General features: G+C 63.8%; 2 protein-coding genes across 9 annotated transcripts; one reads left to right on the top strand and one right to left on the bottom strand.

Annotated features, from left to right (window-relative positions):
* Positions 1 to 264: 264 nt before the first annotated feature.
* LENG1 (leukocyte receptor cluster member 1) lies at positions 265 to 3,271 on the top strand. Its single transcript, XM_028094708.2, has 4 exons — positions 265 to 396; positions 1,341 to 1,520; positions 2,130 to 2,392; positions 2,979 to 3,271. Exons 1-4 carry the CDS (start codon positions 265 to 267, stop codon positions 3,250 to 3,252), a joined length of 849 nt encoding a protein of 282 aa, XP_027950509.2. The 3' UTR covers positions 3,253 to 3,271.
* Positions 3,272 to 3,451: 180 nt separating this feature from the next.
* On the bottom strand, positions 3,452 to 17,368 carry CNOT3 (CCR4-NOT transcription complex subunit 3). 8 transcript variants are annotated; one of them, XM_028094681.2, is made up of 18 exons: positions 16,921 to 17,183; positions 12,914 to 12,991; positions 12,730 to 12,797; positions 12,388 to 12,462; positions 12,173 to 12,262; positions 11,899 to 12,027; positions 11,701 to 11,796; positions 10,262 to 10,484; positions 10,034 to 10,167; positions 9,624 to 9,680; positions 8,577 to 8,934; positions 8,377 to 8,500; positions 7,651 to 7,849; positions 5,989 to 6,088; positions 5,704 to 5,902; positions 5,341 to 5,473; positions 4,664 to 4,789; positions 3,452 to 3,574 (listed from the first exon to the last, which is right to left on the bottom strand). In XM_028094681.2, exons 2-18 carry the CDS (start codon positions 12,936 to 12,938, stop codon positions 3,476 to 3,478), a joined length of 2,235 nt encoding a protein of 744 aa, XP_027950482.1. In that variant the 5' UTR covers positions 12,939 to 12,991; positions 16,921 to 17,183; the 3' UTR covers positions 3,452 to 3,475. The 8 variants fall into 8 exon arrangements, with proteins under 8 accessions (XP_027950482.1, XP_087883953.1, XP_087883951.1 ...); XM_088027827.1 differs by having other exon boundaries at positions 10,262 to 10,481; XM_088027825.1 differs by lacking the exons at positions 3,452 to 3,574; positions 16,921 to 17,183 and adding an exon at positions 17,274 to 17,368 and having other exon boundaries at positions 3,980 to 4,789; positions 12,914 to 12,988.
* Between the last annotated feature and the right edge of the window lie 1,277 nt (positions 17,369 to 18,645).

Here is an 18,645-nt window from a genome sequence, read left to right as displayed (position 1 = left end):
GCATGTCAGCCAATCAGCGGCCGCGTCCGGTAGCTTCAGGGCGGGGACACGTGACGGGCTCAGAACCGTGGCGAGAGGCGGTCGCTAGGCTACACCAACGCAAATTTGGCGTCTCAGCCAATCAGCTCTCGCTACGGCCTGGAGGGGCGCGGCAGCCAGCCCAGGACCAATCCGTGGCTGAGGCAGGAACAACAGGGAGGGGCATCCTCGCCAACAGGAAGTGCTCGGAGGCGGGCCTGCCAGTCGGCGGACGGCTACGACGCCATGAATATCTTGCCCAAGAAGAGTTGGCACGTCCGGAACAAGGACAATGTCGCCCGCGTGCGGCGTGACGAGGCTCAGGCCCGGGAGGAGGAGAAAGAACGTGAGCGGAGGGTGCTGCTCGCTCAGCAGGAGGTAAGCCCGAGTGGGGTCGGGCGGGACTCCCTGGCCGAGCGCGCACGCGCGTGGGGAGGGGCCGGAAGCGGGGGTGGTGCGCAGGCACCGTGCGTCCGGTGAGGCCGGAGGAGCTGGGCGTGGCTGGAAGCGCGGAGGGGGGGCCCCACTGGGCGGGCCCTCCCCCTCCCCCTCCCCCTCCCCCTCCCCGCGCCTCTCCCTTGCCCTGGTGTCCCCCATTCGTGTAGTTTGCGAGGCCTGAGTGTGCCTGGCACAGTAGGGGCTGGTGGAAAAAATGAACCCTTGCCCGGTTCAAGGAAACTCGGGCCCCTGTTTAGTTTGCACAACCTCCCTGTTGAGCGCCTACTGTGTGCTCGCCCGGTGCAGTGCTTGACCTGCGGTCTCTCAAGCTTGGAGGGGCGCTGTCCTCCATGGTGCAGAGAAGTGGGCTGTTTCCGAGGGAAGGGACAGTGCGACACGCCCACCCCGCTGTGGGGCGCGCCCTCTCCCTGCTCCCCCCCACCCCCCAGGGGCTTTGTGTAACCTCTGATCCCTCGCTTTCAGTCCTTCAGCGAATCTGCTCCTCACCTGAACTTTAAAAGTTCGCTTTTGTCGGCAGAGAGTGCACGTCGTCTTGGGAGCAGTGACTTGGGAGTCCCGCCTGTAGTTCTGGTCGCCTGTTCTCATATTTTGGGCTGTCTTTCCAGCTGTTTTTGTTGTGTCACCCGAGGTTGGGAACCCTTGTGGCTGGCCGAGAAGGCCGTGTACAAGCCCAGGTGTCACCTCCCTGTCCCACCGTCTCCCGGGCCGGGACAGGTGTCTCTGCTGGGCTCCCACGGCCCACGCGCCCTTCCTTACAGCCCCCGGCCCCAACACTGGGGTCCTCTGTGCTTGGTACCAGTCTCTCAGGTCTTGGAGTCATGTCTAGGTTCTGAATTCTCTGCCTGTACCTTTCTTTTTCCCAGGCCCGCACAGAGTTCCTACGGAAGAAAGCCAGGCACCAGAACTCACTCCCTGAGCTCGAAGCAGCAGAGGCGGGGGCCCCGAGTTCTGGCCCCGTGGACCTATTTCGGGAACTGCTGGAGGAAGGAAAAGGGGTGACCAGTGGCAATAGAGAGTACGAGGAAGAAAAGCGACAGGAGAAAGTAAGCTGGCCCCCCACCTAGTCAGTCCTGGGTAGAGCCGGGGGGTGACTGACGGGAACAGAGCAGTGGGAGGGGGGGAGCGAGCTACTACAGAGAACTCAGTATGGAACGTGGCACTCAGGAGTGTGGGTCACTGCCATCCAGGGCTGCAGGGGCTTGGAAGTGGGTGCTGGAGCCCCCTCCCCCCACCCGCTGTGGGACTGTTAGGTACAGACCCCTGTAGAGGTTTGGGAGCTCTTTCAATGTCAGTCAGAACCTGGGCTCCTGTCGCTCACCTGCTCAGGGACTCCCACCAAACCCTGAACTTGCCTTTGTTTTGTCTCACCCTTTTGCCTTGCTGGCTGCTTTCAGGTTTGTCCTCACATTATCTCCCCAAAGTTGCCTGCCTCGGGAACCCTAAAGCAGCTGCACCCCCCCTTCCCCCATGCTTGTTGCTGAACCCGCCGTCATGCCCAGGGCAGGAGCCCCACCTCTCCTTAGCACATGGCAGGGCTGGCTCACGTTGGTTCTGCCCGTCCAGGAGCCTCGGGTGTCCTGTCGTCACGTGGAGGGCTCCCCGAGGGGAGACCTGCTTGACATCCTCACCTCCCTAGTTTCTGTCCCCCGCAGGAGAGGCAGGAGAAAGCCCTGGGCATCCTGACATACCTGGGCCAGAGTGCAGCAGAAGCCCAGACTCAGCCGCCTTGGTACCAGCTCCCCCCAGGGCGAGGGGCCCCCCAGCCCGGCCCGGGTCCAGACGAGAAGATCAAGAACCGCCTGGACCCTCTGCGGGAGATGGAGAAGCATTTGAGGAGGAAGAGAGGGCACAGCAGTGATGACAGCGGCCGCAGCAGAAAGGGGAAGGAGGGGCCGGAGAAACAGCGGCGGGAAGCGTAAGGAAGCTGGGCCGGCCGTGTGGGCACTAGGTCCAGGGCTGGGCGGCTGGAGGCGGCTCTCAACATGTGGTCTTGGGGCCCCGACGCCCATCCGGGGGTCTGCAGAGGCAAGCCTGCTTTCCTGATGTCCCCAGGCAACGTTCACTTGGTCTCGAGTGTCCAGTGGCTTCCGGGGAGACAGTGTGGGTGGGGACAGACAGGCTTCCATGTAAGACGGTGATAAAACCCACTGAGACCTAAAGCTTTCTGGGGGCCAGAGTTCCAGAGCCATGGGGTCAGAGCAGGTTACCTGCGTCCCTAGCAGGACAAACCTGAGCAGTTGGTCTTCCACAGAAGGGGAAACTGAGGCCCAGGGTGTGCTCATTGTCACAGCTGATTAACAGTGGGCTTTCTTGAGCTGGAGGGGCACCCCACCGTAAGGGGGGCGGGGAGTGATGGGAGCCCCAGAGCCTTGTGTGCAGCATGAAGCCAGCTTCCCACCTTCAGGCCTCACAGACCAGAGCACGTCCGCTCGGGGGAGCGGGGGCGGGGGCTCCAGGGGCTCCAGGCTTTCTGAGCTTTCTGACCTGACTCCTCTCCCTAGACCCCCGGCCCTGGACCAGCTTCGAGCTGAACGTCTTCGGCGGGAAGCAACGGAACGTGCTCGGGCAGAGGCCCTCCTGGCCCGGGTGTGGGGCTTAGCCCCCCAGAAGGACCAGCCCGAAGAAGAGGCTGACGAACGGCGGAGGCGGTACAACTCCCAGTTCAACCCTCAGTGGGCCCGGCGTCCCGCCAGCAACACCCAAGCGCTCACTGACTCCTGGGGGGAGAGGAGAGGCCGCAGCTGCCAGCCGTCATATAAAACTATTTATTCATAAATATTTTCCAAAATGAAAATAGGTTTACCAAAAAAATGTCCCTCACTGGGGAGGGGAGGAGGGGGCAGCCCTTGCCCCCAGGCCCCCAGGGTGGGGCTGCTTCCTGGGGGCGAGGGCTGCCCCGTGGCCTGGGGCCTCCCCCAGTCTTCCAGGGCAGGGCCCTCACCTGGGCGGGGGGGGGGGGTCAGCATGCGGGGGGGGAGGGTGGAGGGAGGGGCCGGTGTCACTGGAGGTCCCGGTCCTCCAGGTAGCGGTACTCGAAGGTGAAGCCTTCCTTCTTCCGCTGGCCCCACTTCTCGTAGTCAAAGTAGATGTAGGTGCCCTGGCCAGGGGAGAAGGTGGTCAGCGAGTGGGCGAGGAGGTGGCCGGGGCTCCGGGCCGGACCAACGGAGGGGACAGGCCTCGGGGCCAGGGGTGTGCCAGGCACCGGGCCCGGCACCCTGCATGCATGTGCCGTGTCCCTCCACCCTCCCCAGGCTCTTCTCAGGCAGGAAAGGTTGTCCTGTGCGCTTTAGAGGAAACGGGGAGGCGTGGAGGAGCCACAGCTGGGCCTCGACCCCGGGCACGTTTACACAGTGGCTATGGCTTCTCGCGACGGCTGCGGCGTTTGAGCACAGAGCCGGTGCTCAGTGCTCGAGCTGTGTCCTAGCATTTGGTCTTCACGCAACCCTGAGGCCGTGACCCCGTCCTAGAGAACGGAACAGGCTGAGTCTACATCCAGGCACGCTGTTGGGACAGATGTTTTATTGGTGACAGGGGTGGCGTGGGCATTTCCGAAGCAGTGAGGCCTTGACACGTACTTGGAGGGTTACTTTGGCCCCAACGGGGATGGGGCAGGGAGTCTGCTTAATGTGCGAGAGGACACGGGGAAGGGGGCTGGGTCTGCACTGAGCGTCTGAAATGCGGCAAAGAACCTGAAAGGAGCAAGGGGAGGGGCCCGAGTTCTCGGAGGACAAGGCCTTGCTCAGGACTTGGCGTCAGGCAAGTACCTGGTGGAAGACACCACTGTGGGGTACAGCACTTAAGTTACTGGAAACAAAGTACACCCCTGATACTTACTATGGAACAAGCAGCATTAACACATGTCCTTCACATTCAATCCTTGTAACCACTGCACCCAGGGCGGTCTGTGAGCCCGTGCTTACACGTGAGGACAGGGAGACAGGTCCAAGCGACTTGCCCAAGGTCACCCAGCAGGAACTGGGTTCAAACCCACGTGGTGTGGCTCCAGCGTGGGATGCAGCAAGTGGGAGATCACCACCACCACGTGGGAAGTCATTAAGAAAACAGCGTCCCCCTGCGTGGGTGCTGCGGAGCCCCTACTCTGCTGGGCATGGGGGGGGCCGGACGAGGGAGCGGCACAGGCCCCCGTGGAGCATGGGGCGGGCAGGGCACAGGGAGGGGCCCTCACCTGCTCAAACTCGTCCGTGATGGTCTTGGGCTCCTCGTGCCTCTGGAACCACATCATGTACTTGGTGTGGAATCGCCACGACTGCTTCTTTAGGGCTTTGGCTGCCAGGTACTGCGCCTTGGTGCCCTGGGGGAGGAAGCGTGGAGCCGGGGGTCAGGGGGCCCCCAAACTGGTGGGGCGAGGGGCACAGGGCTGGCCCCAGGCCCCGCCGTGGACCGAGGTTGGGCTGGACAGTCCCGGGGGAGAGGGGCTGGGGCACAGAACATACCACTGCTGGCCAGGAGGAGGAAAATGCTTCCAGAGAAGCTTTGAGAAGGAAGAAGAACTACTGCATGTTGGGAGTTTGGAAAGTTTCCCCGGGGCGGGGGGCGGGGGTGGACTTGTCGCCATTCCCTGGGGTCATGCAGAGGGGCTGGCACTGTGGGCACAGCCGTGGGTGGCCAGAGTGGGGCTGGGGTTCCCTGGCCCCCAGCCTCAAATCGGACGTGTCTGTGCTGACGTGGGAACAGGGACATGGTTGCCAGGGTGGGGGTGGGGAGCAGGGCTGTGGGATGGGGAGGGGTGCGGTCCCGGTGGCCGCAGCGGGGCACCCACCTCACCCCTCCAGCCCGAGGGGGGACGGCGGCGGTGGCGGCGAAGGCGGGGGGCCCGAGGCTGCCCTGGGGGCCCTGCTGTACCTCCAGATAGTAGAAGATGAAGAAGAGTGTCTCTGTTGACAGGCGCTGGTAGAACTCCACGGTGTCCGAGTGTGGGGGTGGCATCTGGTGGTGGTAGGGGGGCGTCGGGCAGGGGTTCCGGGGGAGGTACTGCCTGTGGAGGAGCAGAGGGCTGGTTCCTGTGCCCGACGGTCGGTGCGGTGTGAGGATCTGCCTCACTGATCAGGGGCAGCTTCTCAGGCGCCTGGTCACCCCCACATCGGATGCCTCCAACCCGGCTCTTGCGCACAGCCTGCAGGAGGACTGCTCACATGCGGTCTCAGGATGGGGAACCAGGTCCCACCAGGGCCGCCTCCCTCACGTTCGCGGGTCCCGGCCCCTCACCGGATGCGCTCGGAGTCCGAGGGGTGGGGCATGTGGTGCCAGGCGGCCTCCTCCATGGCCTGCTGGTAGAGCTGCTCCTTGGTGAGGGGCACAGGCCCCAGTGGACATACGCCCAGTGACAGAGGGATGTTGACCTCCGACAGCTGCAGGGGCGGCTGCGCCGAGGCCGGCGGAGCAGAGGTGCTGCTCAGGATGATGTCTGCGGGGAGCGCAGGGCCAGGCCCTTTGGTCAAGAGGCTGGGGTGGGGGCCGCCCCCCTCGCCGCTGCCTCACCCAGACCCTCACCTCGCTCCGTCAGGTGCAGCGTGGGCACGGGGTCCTCAATGCCGGAGCTGATGGCTGCCCGCTCCGCCATGGACTTGAGAGAGCTCAGAGGCTCGGGGGCCTGCAGAGAGAAGAGAGCTGGGACCCACACTCCCACCCCCTCCAGCGGGGGGGGGGGGGGGGGGGGCGGGGGTCAGCAGAGCCAAGGCCACCGGCGTGAAGAACGCCGCCACAGCACCTTAACAGGGGACGCAATGTGGACGCAGGGGAACAGGCAGCACTGGCGGAGCGCCTGTCCAGGAGGGGCCCCCGCCGTGCAGGACCGCAGCGGCCACCACACCAAACCGCGGTGCACGCACAGGGCACGCCTGGCAGCGCGCGGTCCTCTGTGCGGGCTTCCCTCCGCACGCACACCCATTCCACGGGCAGCCAGGCTGCCGAACGCTGCCGAGGGGCAGGGGGGATGGGGCGGTCTCCCAACACCCCTGGCATCCCAGGTCCCTGCTGGCGGACAGGCAGGCCCGAAGCCACGCCCGGAGCAGGTGTCTGAGCCGTGGTCAGCGCAGCCTGCGGGCCCCGGGCCTCTGTGCCGCCTCCTCATCCCTCACGCCACCTGCCCTCTGTGCTCTTCTCCGTGGCCCCGGAGGGACGTGCCCCGGCCACATCCGCCTGTGTCCCTTCTCTGCTCACAGCCCAGTGGACCCCTTTACTCCAGACAGATAGACACGCTATAAATTTCCTGTCCATGGTTCCTCCAAACTGCACGCTTACTCTGGGCCACACTCTGTTCCAAGGGCTTCACTGTCCTGTCATAACTGAGGTGCAATTACAAGCACCTGCTCTGTCCACAGAAGGCCACACAGAACATGGACCTGGACTCTTACTCGGTGGAGCTGAGGTTAAATGCAGGCCCAGAAAGTCAGCCCCACACTCTGCTCCCCTTTCAGACCCTGGCGCCCAGGACCCCACAGCCCTCTCTAGGACACCCCACCATCACAGCCTCGCAGCCAGCTTGCACCCCCACCTCCTGTCTATGGAGCCCTGCCCCAGCATTCTCCCCCAGCTCCGACAGCAGCCCTCCTAGAACTCCAGCACGAGAACCACTCCTTCCTCCCTCAGCCTTTCCCGCCACTGGGCCCCCACCTCTCCCAGCTTAGAGATCGCCCCCCACCCCAGGTCTTGCTGGGCCATCTCCCCAAGTCCGAGGCACCTCTGCGGGTCCATGGCACCCGCTGCCCCGGGCCCGTGCAGTCCCACTTGGCTTCCTGTAGAGAAGGTGGGACTGGCTGTGGTCACCTGGCATGAAGCATGGCCCAGAGTGGATGTCAGTGTTTCCTCAACTTAGACGGTCCCTCAGAAGGGAAAAGGAGGGCGGCGAGCTTGATGGTGGCGTGTGTGAAGGCGCGAGAAGACACGAGGTCAGAGAGGATGGTGGGAACCCAGAGTGCAGGAGAGCAAGTCCAACCAGGAGCCCAGGAAAGAGTCCCAGAGAGCAGGGTGGTGGAGCCCGGGGACCAGGCAAGGGTGCACGTGGTGGGGAAGAGCAAGCAGGCAGGGGGCGGGGGGGGGGGGAGCCAGAGCCCTACTGAAAGAGGAGGTGGGGGCGCTGGCAGACCTAGAGGAAGGGGACAGCGAACGTGCAGGGGAGATGGCGGGGCCAGGACACACAAGCCGGAGGCCCACCTTGATCTCTGGGGCAGTGCTAAACTGTGGAGGTCCGTTGAGCAGGGCGCCGGCTGCCTTGGCCTCGCTGAAGCTGGGTGTTGGGGAGCTGGGAGGGTTCACGGGAAGTGGCACCAGGAGACTGGGTCCCCCTGTGTTGTTCCCTGAGCCTGGGGCCACACCCCCAGCCCCTGCTGGGGCCGCCGCACTGGGTTCCTTCCTGGGAAGGAGAAAAGGGGAAAGGGCTCAGGGGAGGGGCCGGATCAGGCCCCTGCAACGGTCCACGGAGGGGGAGCATGAAGGTGCCTGGTCCACCCACAGAACGGGACGCCTCAGGCTGATGGACGCAGGGCAGGTGCCCCCTTGGGGCAGCCCACCCAGAGCCTGGCGGTGAAGCAGACCCAGGAAGCAGGTCTTCCCTACGTCCCTCGGAGGTCACAGTCTTTCTTGGGGCAATCTTCTGAGAACAGGGACCCCCTGGAAAGGTCTGACCTGAGATCTGGAGAGGCAACCCTCTGAGGGGAGTCAGGTGGGCCTGGGGCAGGTCACTGGAAAGGGGACGTGTTCCAGGGGACATGTGGGGACTCTAAGAACAATCCCGATTACCCAAGGATGTCTTAGAACACTACAAAGTGTAAAGCTAGGGGACTGCTGGGGACAATGTCCTGGCTGGAAGAAAGTGGGGACGCCCCACCCGACCAGCGGGCCAAATCCTGGCAGGGGCAGGGACTGCCGACGGCCACTCACGAGGTGCTGGGCGGCGGGTTGTGGGGGCCTGACGGGGGGCCCGGAGCCTGGCTGCTGGCACTGCCGCCCCCAGTGCTGCTGAGAGCCACCTCTGCCGGGCTGTCTGCCACCACCGAGCTATAACCTGGGGGCAGGACGATGGGATGAAAATGGGCCGACCGCCCCAGGGCCCCCCAGCCCCCTGCAGCCCCCCTGCTCACTGGTGGTGCCGTTCTGCTTGCCAGCGCCTCCGCCTCCGCTGCTGTTAGTGGTGCCCCCGCCGCCGCCAGGCTGGACGCTGGGGGGCCGGGGCTGGGCGGTGCTGGACCCGCTGGGGGCCGGCGGGGCCACAGCCTGGGCGTAGGGTGCAGGGGTGCCTGAACTGTGGCTGGGAGCTGGGCTGGCCTTGGGGCCCAGGGCGCTTGTGGGCGCTGCTGGGGTAGAGGCCCCATTGTTGCCAGGGGCAGTGCTCAGGGCAGAGGCGGCAGGTGGGGGGCCAGGTGGGTAGCTAGGCGGCACAGCCGGGGACTGAGGGTGCTGGTTGCTGTGGACAGGCTTGGAGCCATTTTTGGCTGGAGACTGCGGGGGTCGGGGGGAGAGAAGAGGGTCAGGACCCGGTGGGCCAGCGGGTCTGCCGAGCCCTGCCCCCCCCCACCCCCCCCAGCTGGGCTCCACTGTCCTCGCAGGGCCTGACTGCCCCCAGCTGTTCCCCTCCCCTTGACCTGAGCCTCAAAGCTTCAATCACCGCGGGACACACCTAAACACTCACACGCGTTCCAGCCCACACCCAGCTTCCCACATCCTGCGTGGACACCTCCCCAAGATGACCCATAGAGCTCTTGTCGGGGACAGACACCCACTGGAGGTCGGGGAAGTGCTATGGCCTCAATAGGAGGTTAACTGGAACCAGCTAACACTCCAAGAGGAGAAGGAAAAGCAGCCTAAAACTGGGCAGTAGTTCTGAATGTTAAAGGGTCACAAAAGCAACCGGAGGGGCCGCAGATGACCCCCCGCAAGAAAGCAGGAGTGACACACCCACAGCGCAGCGGCGGCCAAGCAGCGCTCCCTGACAGCCCCCGGGCACCTCGCACTCACTACACATCAAGGGGTCCCGAGCCCAACTCCTTCCTGGCCCCAGCTGCTCGCCGGGTCCCACACCAGCCCCCTCAGTGCCCTCCCAGCAGGCTGCTCCCTGACACCCTGGTTTGAGGAGCAGTGCTTCCTGAAGCCTGCTCCTGTCCTGGGGGGTGCTCACAGGGCACACACACCTGGCTGACTTCGCTATCCGTCGAGCGTCCCCTCTTCTTGTCATCTTCAGAGTTTTCCTGAGGTGGAAGAGGCGCAGTCGGACACCTGTGTGACCTCTAGGGCCCCGACAGAGACGCCAATCTCTGAAGCTCCCCAGGCCGCTGCGGTGCCTATGCCCTGGCCTCACCGGGGGGCCCAGGGTCCCTGTCTTCTGGGAGCAGCACCACCTGTCAGCCTCTCACGGACCCAGGAGCCTGCTCTCCTTAGGGAACCCAATCCTTGACCCCTGCCTGAGCAGCCCCGCTGCACAGCCCTCAGCCTTCACCGCAGGCCCAGGACCCACGCGCAGCCCTAGCTGGCCCTCAGGGCCCGGGCCCAGGACACCCAGACGCCACTTCCCCAGTCCCCCTCCCACCGGCCGCCTCCTCACCGTGGTGCAGTTGGCCGGGCTGGGCGGGATGGGAGAGCTGGAGGTGGTCGAGGTGGGTGTGCTGCTCGACTGGTTGAAGATCTCATCCTCCATGTGACTGTGGCTTGGGGGGGAGGTGGCGACCAGCGCCTGTGCTGTGGAGGCAGGGAGGGGCATGCTCAACGGGCTCGGACGCCCTCCCACCGGGCCCTCACTGCCCCGTGCCCACAGGCCAACCCTGGGCCTCACGAATGTCCTCGAGGTCCAGGTCGTCATAGAGGAACTCATTCTCCTCGAAGTCGGGGTCCTGGGATGAGTCAACATAGTACTCAACGTCGTCCTTGATCTTGCGGATGGCGTCAACGAGGATGGAGTCGTTGTCCAGCATGCGCAGGATGGTCTCCAGCATGCGCACGTGGTAGCGGTGCTTCTCGATGTGCCGCTTCAGGCCCTCGATCCGGTCCTGCTTCTGCTGGCGAGTCCAGGGCCAGGCTCAGGGGCTGCAGGGCACCTGCCTAGGCCCCTCCTGCCCCCACAGAACCTGTCCTCAGTCCCCGACCCCTGTAGAGACCCAGGGGCTCCACTCCAAGCCCCTCCTGCCGTGGGCAGTGCGGAGTCTGCCCCTCCGTCTAGCCCCTCGAGGACCCCCATCTCCTGCCTAGACATCCCAGGAAACTTCTTTTTTTAAAGATTTTTATTTCTTTATTTGACACAAAATGAGACAGCGAGAGAAGGAACACAAGAAGAGGGAGTGGGAAAGGGAGAAGCAGGCTTCTCGCAGAGCAGGGAGCCCGATGCGGGGCTCGATCCCAGAACCCTGGGACCATGACCTGAGCAGAAGGCAGTTGCTTAACCAAATGAGCCACCCAGGCGCCCCATCCCAGGAAACTTCTAAAAGACCAGAAAGCCCTGTGCCTCCTACACTGTGGCCCTTTGCAGCTACCGACAACCCAGATCTCAAAACTACAGCCCACCCCACCCCCATCTCGCTCCAAAAGCAACAGTGCCGATGCCCGTTTGCAGGGAGCCATCATCTTTGTCCTCACAACCCCCCACCCCGAGGGAGTCCAGATTCAGCAGCTTAGCTCCTGGGCTCTCCAGGCACCTGTCCCTCCCCCAAGCCCTCAGTTCTAAATCCCCTGCCCCCTCCACAAGGACCTATTGCATCTCTCCTCCAGGCTTCCGCTTCCCAAACCCCTCAACGTCTCAGACCCCTAAATCGGGCACATCTCCCACTGCCCCCCGCGCCCCTGGACCCAGCTCTCCATTCCCTGTGTTTCCTGTGCCAATGAGTACAGGTGGTTTGCATCACCCTGAACCCACACCCTACAACCCTGGAGTTTTGGCATCTGGGCCTAGATCCGGCTTTGCCCCCAGACTGCTCTTCTCAGCCCAAATGAGCCTCATCTCTCCCTACTGCCTCAGGACCTGGGCCTTCTCAGAGCTAGGAGGCCACGGCTTCAGCTCTCGGACCTCCCCACCCTGTGCGCCATCTGCTGTCGCCTCGTCTGCGACCCCCGCACAACCCAGCATGTTCCCCCAAACCGCTCCTCCTTTCCACGGCACCGCTGTTCACCGAGGCTGGACTCCTGAGACTGGCTCACCAACATGGGCCAGCCCCAGTGGCCGCTAAACCCCCCGCTCGCCAGCCTGTCTCTGTCCCCCAGGCGCAGGGTCCGCCCACTCACATCCTTGTCACCCTTCTTCTTGCGCGTCTGCACGGACAGTGACTCTACTTCACTCTCAAACTGGTCCACCTGCATGTTCAGGGTGTCAATGGTGTTCTGGGGGAGAGGGAGGGGAAAGGAGGGTGGTCAGCCAGTGTCCCCACGGATACCCAGGGATCAGGGCCCCGGGGTCCTCTCCTCCTCTCTCCCCTGACTCACCGTGAGCCACTGGCCAACCTCCTCCTTCTCCTTCTGGGCAGGGTCCACCTTCTGTGCCAGGCCCAGGCCCTCCTTGCTGTAGGCCTTAGTCTTGGTCTCTCGCTCCACAACTTTGAACCGTTCCATTTGCTGTGGACAGCGCAGTTGGCAGGAGGTCCCAGCCCATCGCCTCTCCCCTTCCCCCGGGCGGAGAAACCTTCCTCTTCCAGGGCCTTCTGGGGACCTGGGAACCGGCCTCCTCCCACCTCTCAGGTTCCAGGCTCTGGGCTCCTACCGTCTCAATGAGCTTGCGGTTGTCTATGAGCTGTCTCTTGTCCTTGATCTCGTTGGATGCTACCCATGTCTTGATCTGGTCCCTCAGCCGCTGCAGGTGAGGGAAAAGCAAGACAGTCACACTGCCTTAGGACCTGGGCACCGAGGCCGCCAGCCCCCTCCTCCTTGCTCCCTCTGCCCTAGGGATGCAGGAATCCAGGCCCCTAGTCTCCTCACTTGAAGCTTCTTAATCTCCTTCTTTAGATCAGCCTCATACTTTTCTTTCTGGTTCGCGTTGGCTGCGTTGTGGAGCTGAGGGATGAAGAGAACCCAGGAGTCAGCGTGGGACTTGGGGCCCTTGTGCCCACTCCAGTGGTAAAGCTCCAGTTTCTTGGGGTTGGGGACTCTGGGAACACCACCCCCCTGCGCCCGCCGCCCCAATCCATCTCAGAGCTGCTTCTAAGGTCCTCAGCACCTGGACCCACAACCCCTCTCCCTGGCCTACACCCAGAGACCCTGAACGTCTTCCTGTGCTCTCCTCCCTGGAGACCCAGATTTTTAGGACTCCAGGCCCTGTACCTTCTGCCAAATATCTTCAAACTGCTCCACGCCCTCGGACACCTTCTTGAGGCAGCGATCAATCTCACCTGGCCGGGGAGGAGAGAAGGCTGTTAGCACCCCGCCACGGCAGCAGGCATCCGAGGAGGAGTTCAGAGGACAGTGAGCATGTGGCTACAAATGCAGCAGGCAAGGAAACCAGTACCTTGGAGTTTGCGCTTGTCCGCCATCTTCCCTGCCCTACAGACGCACTCTCTTCATACTCTCTTGGAGACGGACGCTGCTGACAGAGAAGGAAAGGACACGAGTTTATTCCCCGCCTGGCCAAACACAGATGCGTGAATGAGGCTGGGAAGAGGAGGGTACGTGGGATGGTAGAGGGAAGACGCGTTTACTATCTGATGACCAAGAGGAGGCCAAGTTCTACTTATGCTGCCCCGACAGCCCAGCACAGGGTCTGAATGCTCCGGAAGTTTGTCAAAACAAGGAAACAGGTGTACTCTTTCCCAGGAAGTGGGAAATTCCTAGCGCGTGGAACACCTTCTCCCCAGATGACACTCCAGACGTTTTAGAGCAAGAAGTCAAGCAGCCCATGGCTGAGTGCTGGGGAGTAAGGCCCACAAAGGGGCAGGGTGCACCGGTGACTAGAATCCTAACACCGGAGAGGGGTCCCCTCACACAGGTCAGAATACGAAGAGTTTGCAGGTAGAAGGGCCAGATGCCGTCTGTGTGTAAGAACTGCAGGGGACAGAAGGGGAGCAGTGGGAGATGGGAAATGCCTGGAATCAGGAAGAGCTAAACCCACCCATCGTGTCAGGGCTTGGTCCCAAGCAGAAGCGGGCCGTACACCACCAAGCTTATTCCAGGGCAGAGTCTTTAAAACACAGGAGACAACCCAACCCAAAGACACTGACACCAAGAATTAGATGTGTGGGGGCAGAAGGCATCACCCCAGAGAGGGCCAGGAGAGTGAAAGGGGGCCTCAGCTGTGAGAGCGCCATCTGTGCACACTAAGGAGGTACACGTATCAGATACGTTGGTGACACAGATGTGGGGAAACATAAACCATCGGGACGCGTGCCCAGTACTTAGAGAGGCATCTTCACCCTGAAGTACATGCAATCCAGAGGAGACTGGGTTCAAAGGGGGAGTCACCAGGAGCTCTGGCCCAGGGGGAAGCCACAACTTAGGGTCTGACACCGAGATCGGGGGAGATCCAGGAGCCTTGCAGAGGGGCTATGCCGAGGGGACCGTGCACTGCCTGAGGTCACCAGAGAGGGTGGGCCTCTACTGAAAAGCATGGCTCCCTGAGAAGCCCAGGGCAGGGTGCCCCAGAGCAGCTTTAACTCCAGTGAGGACTAAGAGCCCCAACCCAAAGGGAGGTCACACCGAGAGGGTCCCCACCCCCAGGGAAGGAAACATCTCAAGAACAGTCTTGTCCAACACTTTCTACAAAAACAGAAATGTTCCGTACCTGAGCTACCCATACCCCTGAGCACTGAAAATGTGACTCAGGCACTAAACAGTAGAACTTTTCATTTTATTTCAATTACTTCACTACACGTGGCTAGCAGCTACCAGTGGGACAGTGTATGAGCGCACGCTTGAGGAGGACCAGAGGCCCTGAGGCCCTGTGTCCCAGCACCCTCCACAGGAGCCCACTCCGCACGTGGAGAGTGGGTGTGACACCTTAGACTAGAGGGAGCATAAATCTCCACCAAGGGCCAACCAAGAGAATGGCTACACCCTCGGCCCAGGGCCAGCTGACACACCAAGGTGGGGCCCAATCCCCACATAAGAAAGATCCCCGCTTCAGGAAGGAGAGGCAGCCAGAAAAAGGACCTAGCAGACAGCGGCACAGAGCGGATGCAAACTGAAATGGGGGAAGAGCCTTTGGCCTGGGAGCGCGGGAGAGGGCCAGGACCCCAACACAGAAACGCCTCTAACTGCCCCGGAGCAGGGACAGGGACGCGACATAATAGCCTGCACTGCTTGCCTCCAGTCCAGAGGGAGAGGATACCGAGTTTATACCCTACACAAGGCACGCCACACTGAGGAGTTGGGACACCAACACAGTGGAGGAGGTGATGCCCCCGAGAGGGGCACAGACTGGCAGCAACAAGCCCTGAAGTAGTCAGAGCACGGTGCCAGGGCAACAAGAGCCCTAGCCCAGGGAGGTGAGGTCTCAGACCCTCAAAGTGGGGAACAGCTCAGGCCCGGAGAGGACAGCACTGGACCTGTGGGAGGCACCACGGGCCCAGGGTATGTGCACCCTCTAGACAAGCTGGGTGCCAAAGTGGACAGGAGCCTTCGCCACAGATGCAACAGCCCCTCCCCCTGAAGAAAGACCCCCACATCGAGATACCGTAGACCCCCCAGCAAAGGACCAGACAGAAAGGTGGAACTTGAGCCTTGAAGTGGAGGTGCCACCACAGAAAAGCCCCAGTTTTAAAGGGCTGGGAGCCCCCACTGCTCCTGGGAGGAGCCACCAAGATCCCCCAGGGAAAAGTAACCACAATAGGCCCACTCTGAGACAGGGGGCATCTCAGGCACCCAAGAGCTTGCACGCTCATGGCAAAGGTCTCAAACAAAACTGAACCTTGGCCCAGGAGGCTTCACCAAAAGTCTCATCCCCTCAAGGAGCCCATTCTGGGGGTGGGCTGAGCAGTGTGCCAGACCCACAGAGGCCAACAGCCACTGCAGTGGGAGACCCAAACTAATGAGGGACAGCCCCCAAAACCTCAGCTCAGGAAAGAGGGTGCAGTCAGAGAGGCCTGAGGGAGACCAGGGCAGAAGGGCAGAAGGCTGAGTCCTGGGAACTAACGCCACGTGGTCCTAGCCCGGGGGCTGTCACGGGGCTGCCACGGGCCCCTACGAAGAGGCCTCATGCCATGGCCGAGGAGCTCTGGCCCACTGGGAAGTGATGCTGGAGGGCAGTCCCTAACCCAGGAGGCTGCTGACGCTGCCACATAAAGCACCAGACCCTGGAAGAGGGACGCGTGAGGGCCTGGGCTGGAGGCAGTGGTCTCCCCACTGGGAGCCCCCACACCGGGAATGGGGGACTGGGAACCCCACCTGGGAAAGACTACAGCGGAGGAACCTTTCGTCCTCTGCAAGGTGACAACGGCAGGGTCTGTCCGTCAAAGCTCAGGCACCTCACGCCCCCTCAACTGAGAGGGCAGAAGACTTAGAGCCACAGGCAAGAAGAGAGCAGAAGCATTAGTCCTGGGCACCTACACCGGGCAGGGGCCAATGCCAAGAAGGGCAGGAGCCCTGTGCCTGGGGCAGGCAACCCTGAGACTTTCCTTACCCTGGAGGAGAAAGCGCACCCCAGCCAGCAAAATCCACGTGTCACAGTACAGGGCCCTCAGCTCTGGGGGGCCCTACGCTCCCAGGGGTTCCGAGTGCGTGCGACTGCGGACGGGGGAGCCCTGGGCCCCCCGCCGGCGCCGAGGGGGCGGGCCCGTGCCCTCTGGAAGGAGGGCGCCCCCAGCAAAGGCTGACGTGAACGGGGGCCCGCCGCGGGCAGCGACAGGAGGCGTCAGCACACCCACACCCACCGGCCAGGGGCACCCTCGGGGGGCGGGCGCAGGGGAGCCTGCACGGCCCGCGGCGGAGATCGTCTGCAACACGGGGCGCGCAGGAGCTGGAGCGGCGCCCCGAGACCCAGGGGCGCTCGGGGGCCCGGCACAGCGCTCGTGAGGTGGGAGTGACATCACCCGGCCGGGCGGACAGCCCGCGGCCCGAGGCGGCAGCCCTGCCCGCCCCGAGGACGCGGGGCCCCGGGCCCCCGACTTTCCGCCGCAGGGCAAACTTTGGCGAAGGCTGCCGGGGCCGGCGGGCCGTGCAGGGGCGGCCTGGCCCCGGGGGCGCCGGGGGGGGGGACGGAGCCCGCCGCCCCGCCTGCGGGCCCGACGCCCGCGGGGGGCTGCAGTCCAGCTGGGGGCCGGCGCCCCCGCCGCCCGGGCCGACGCGGAGAGCGGCGGCCCCGCGCGCCCGCACCCCCCGCGGGGGGGACCCCCGGCGCCGTCGCGCGGCGCGGAGGAGGGTGCGGGCGCGCGGGGGGCAGGACGGCGGCGGGCGCCGGCGGCCGGGGGCGGCCATGTCGCGACAGGCGGCGGTGTCGCCGAGGCGGGCGGCGGCGGGGAGGGCGGCGGTGGCGCTTGGGGAGGAGGGGAAGGGGTCCGGCCCAGTCGAGCCTGACGCTCTCACCACAGGAGCTGGCGCCGCCGCTGAGGAGCGTATCGCGACAGGCGGGGGAGGCGAGCGCCCGCCGCCTTTTTCTCGCGCCCCGGGCCCGGGCGCTATCGCGATAGCGGCGCGAAGCGGAAGTGGGGTGGGGGGAAGTGGGCCCGGGGTTGTTCTGACGACGGGGTCGGGGCTCAAGGGAGGCCGCGGCGTCTGCCGATGGCTCCGCGGAAGCTGACCGGGCCCGGTCCAAGATGGCGGCGGCGGAGGAGGCCTCCCCTCCTCTCTTCTCGTCTCTGGCGCCGACCCGCCCCCGAGCCCCGAATATAGGCCTATGATTGCTCCTGCGGCATGTCGCTCTTGCCCCTCGGACGCACCCTATTGGTCCTTGGCAGGGATGCAGCCGGCCTCCTCTCGCCGATTGGGCAATCCCTCCAAGGCGCGGCGTTCGATTGGCCTCCCGCGCAGGCTGCTAGGATTGGCTCAGGTTTTCTTCCCCGCTCCTCCTCCTCCCCGCCTCAGGGCACAACACGCCAGCGCGAGGGCCCGTGCATCAATCAAGAGGCCACTGTCGTGCTGATTGGATACACCCGTCCCCCTTCTCCTAAACCAATTGGCCGGGGGGAGGAGCTAGGCTGATCAGGGGCGGGAAGTCGTTCGTCAAGTTTAGAGCCGTTTTTAATTGGTTGTGAGGGGATATTCTGCCCTGAAGCCATTGGTTGGGTCCGGAAGTGGGTGGGGAAAGCGGAGGAAGGCATGGAGCGCGGGCGTGAAAGGCCGCTCACCTAATGAGAGGCGGACAGGTGCCTTCCGAGCGCGGGCCGAGCCGAAGTCGCCTGCCAATCGACGGCGGGAGGAGCTGTGCCCTCGTCGGCCCCGCCTGGTGTCGTTCACCCCGGCCGGTCCGGGGGCGCAGCGAGGGGGCGGCACCCGCCTGCCGAGCTTGTGGAACGGGGCGTAGCCAGCGGGCTCGGCGTCCCCCGTGTCCGGGCTGCGTCGCGCTCCTGCCGCGGCCCGCGTTCGGCACAGGTCTGGGAGGAAGGGAAGGCGAAGGCGTTGTGGAAGGGAGGAAGGGAGCGGTGGGCCGCGCCCCGAGTCACTGGCGCTCGCACGCCCTTGGGGCGGGGAGGGATGCATGGACCGCCTGTCCTGCCACCGCCTGGGACAGCAGCTCCCCCCTGCACGTCGGCTTCCGAGGGCCCTCGGGGGGTTACCCTGTGCCCTCCCGCTCTCCCACTTCGGCACGTCTGCCCTTCCGGACTTGGCATCCGCGGGGAGACAGTCGCTGTGCTCAAGAATGAGCGAGCGAGTGAACGCGAGGGAGGGCTCGTGGTCCAAGACTCGGGGGGCACTGGTGCTTTCACGAACCACGAGGCATTTGCTCGGGGTCAGACGGTCAGGATGGGAAGGTGGATCCAGGGAAGGCGCAAGTGAGAGCTACAACCGAATCGCAGGGCAAGGGAGGGGAAGGGTTTTTAGGTCCACACAGACCTGGGGAGTGAGGCCTGGAGGTCTGCACTTTGACACACTTCCCTGCGTGATCCCCATGCTCACTGGAGCTGGGGAGTCACTCATCTAGAGCCACGCTCCTCAAAGTGCGGACCCTGGACGTGGCAGTGCCTCTCGGACACCCGGGACGGCTTGTTAAGATGCAGATTCTGATTCAGGAGGTCCCGGGTTCTGCTTTTTTGACAAGTTCCCAGGTGATGCTGATGCTCCACAGTCGGCACTTTGAGTAACAAGGATTCA

This window comes from Eumetopias jubatus, unplaced genomic scaffold (genome assembly GCF_037043125.1).
Source record: "Eumetopias jubatus isolate StellerSeaLion01/CBP00866 unplaced genomic scaffold, mEumJub1_p1.0 scaffold_10, whole genome shotgun sequence".
Classification (NCBI taxonomy): domain Eukaryota; kingdom Metazoa; phylum Chordata; class Mammalia; order Carnivora; family Otariidae; genus Eumetopias; species Eumetopias jubatus.
This window is presented reverse-complemented; position numbering and strand designations above follow the sequence as displayed.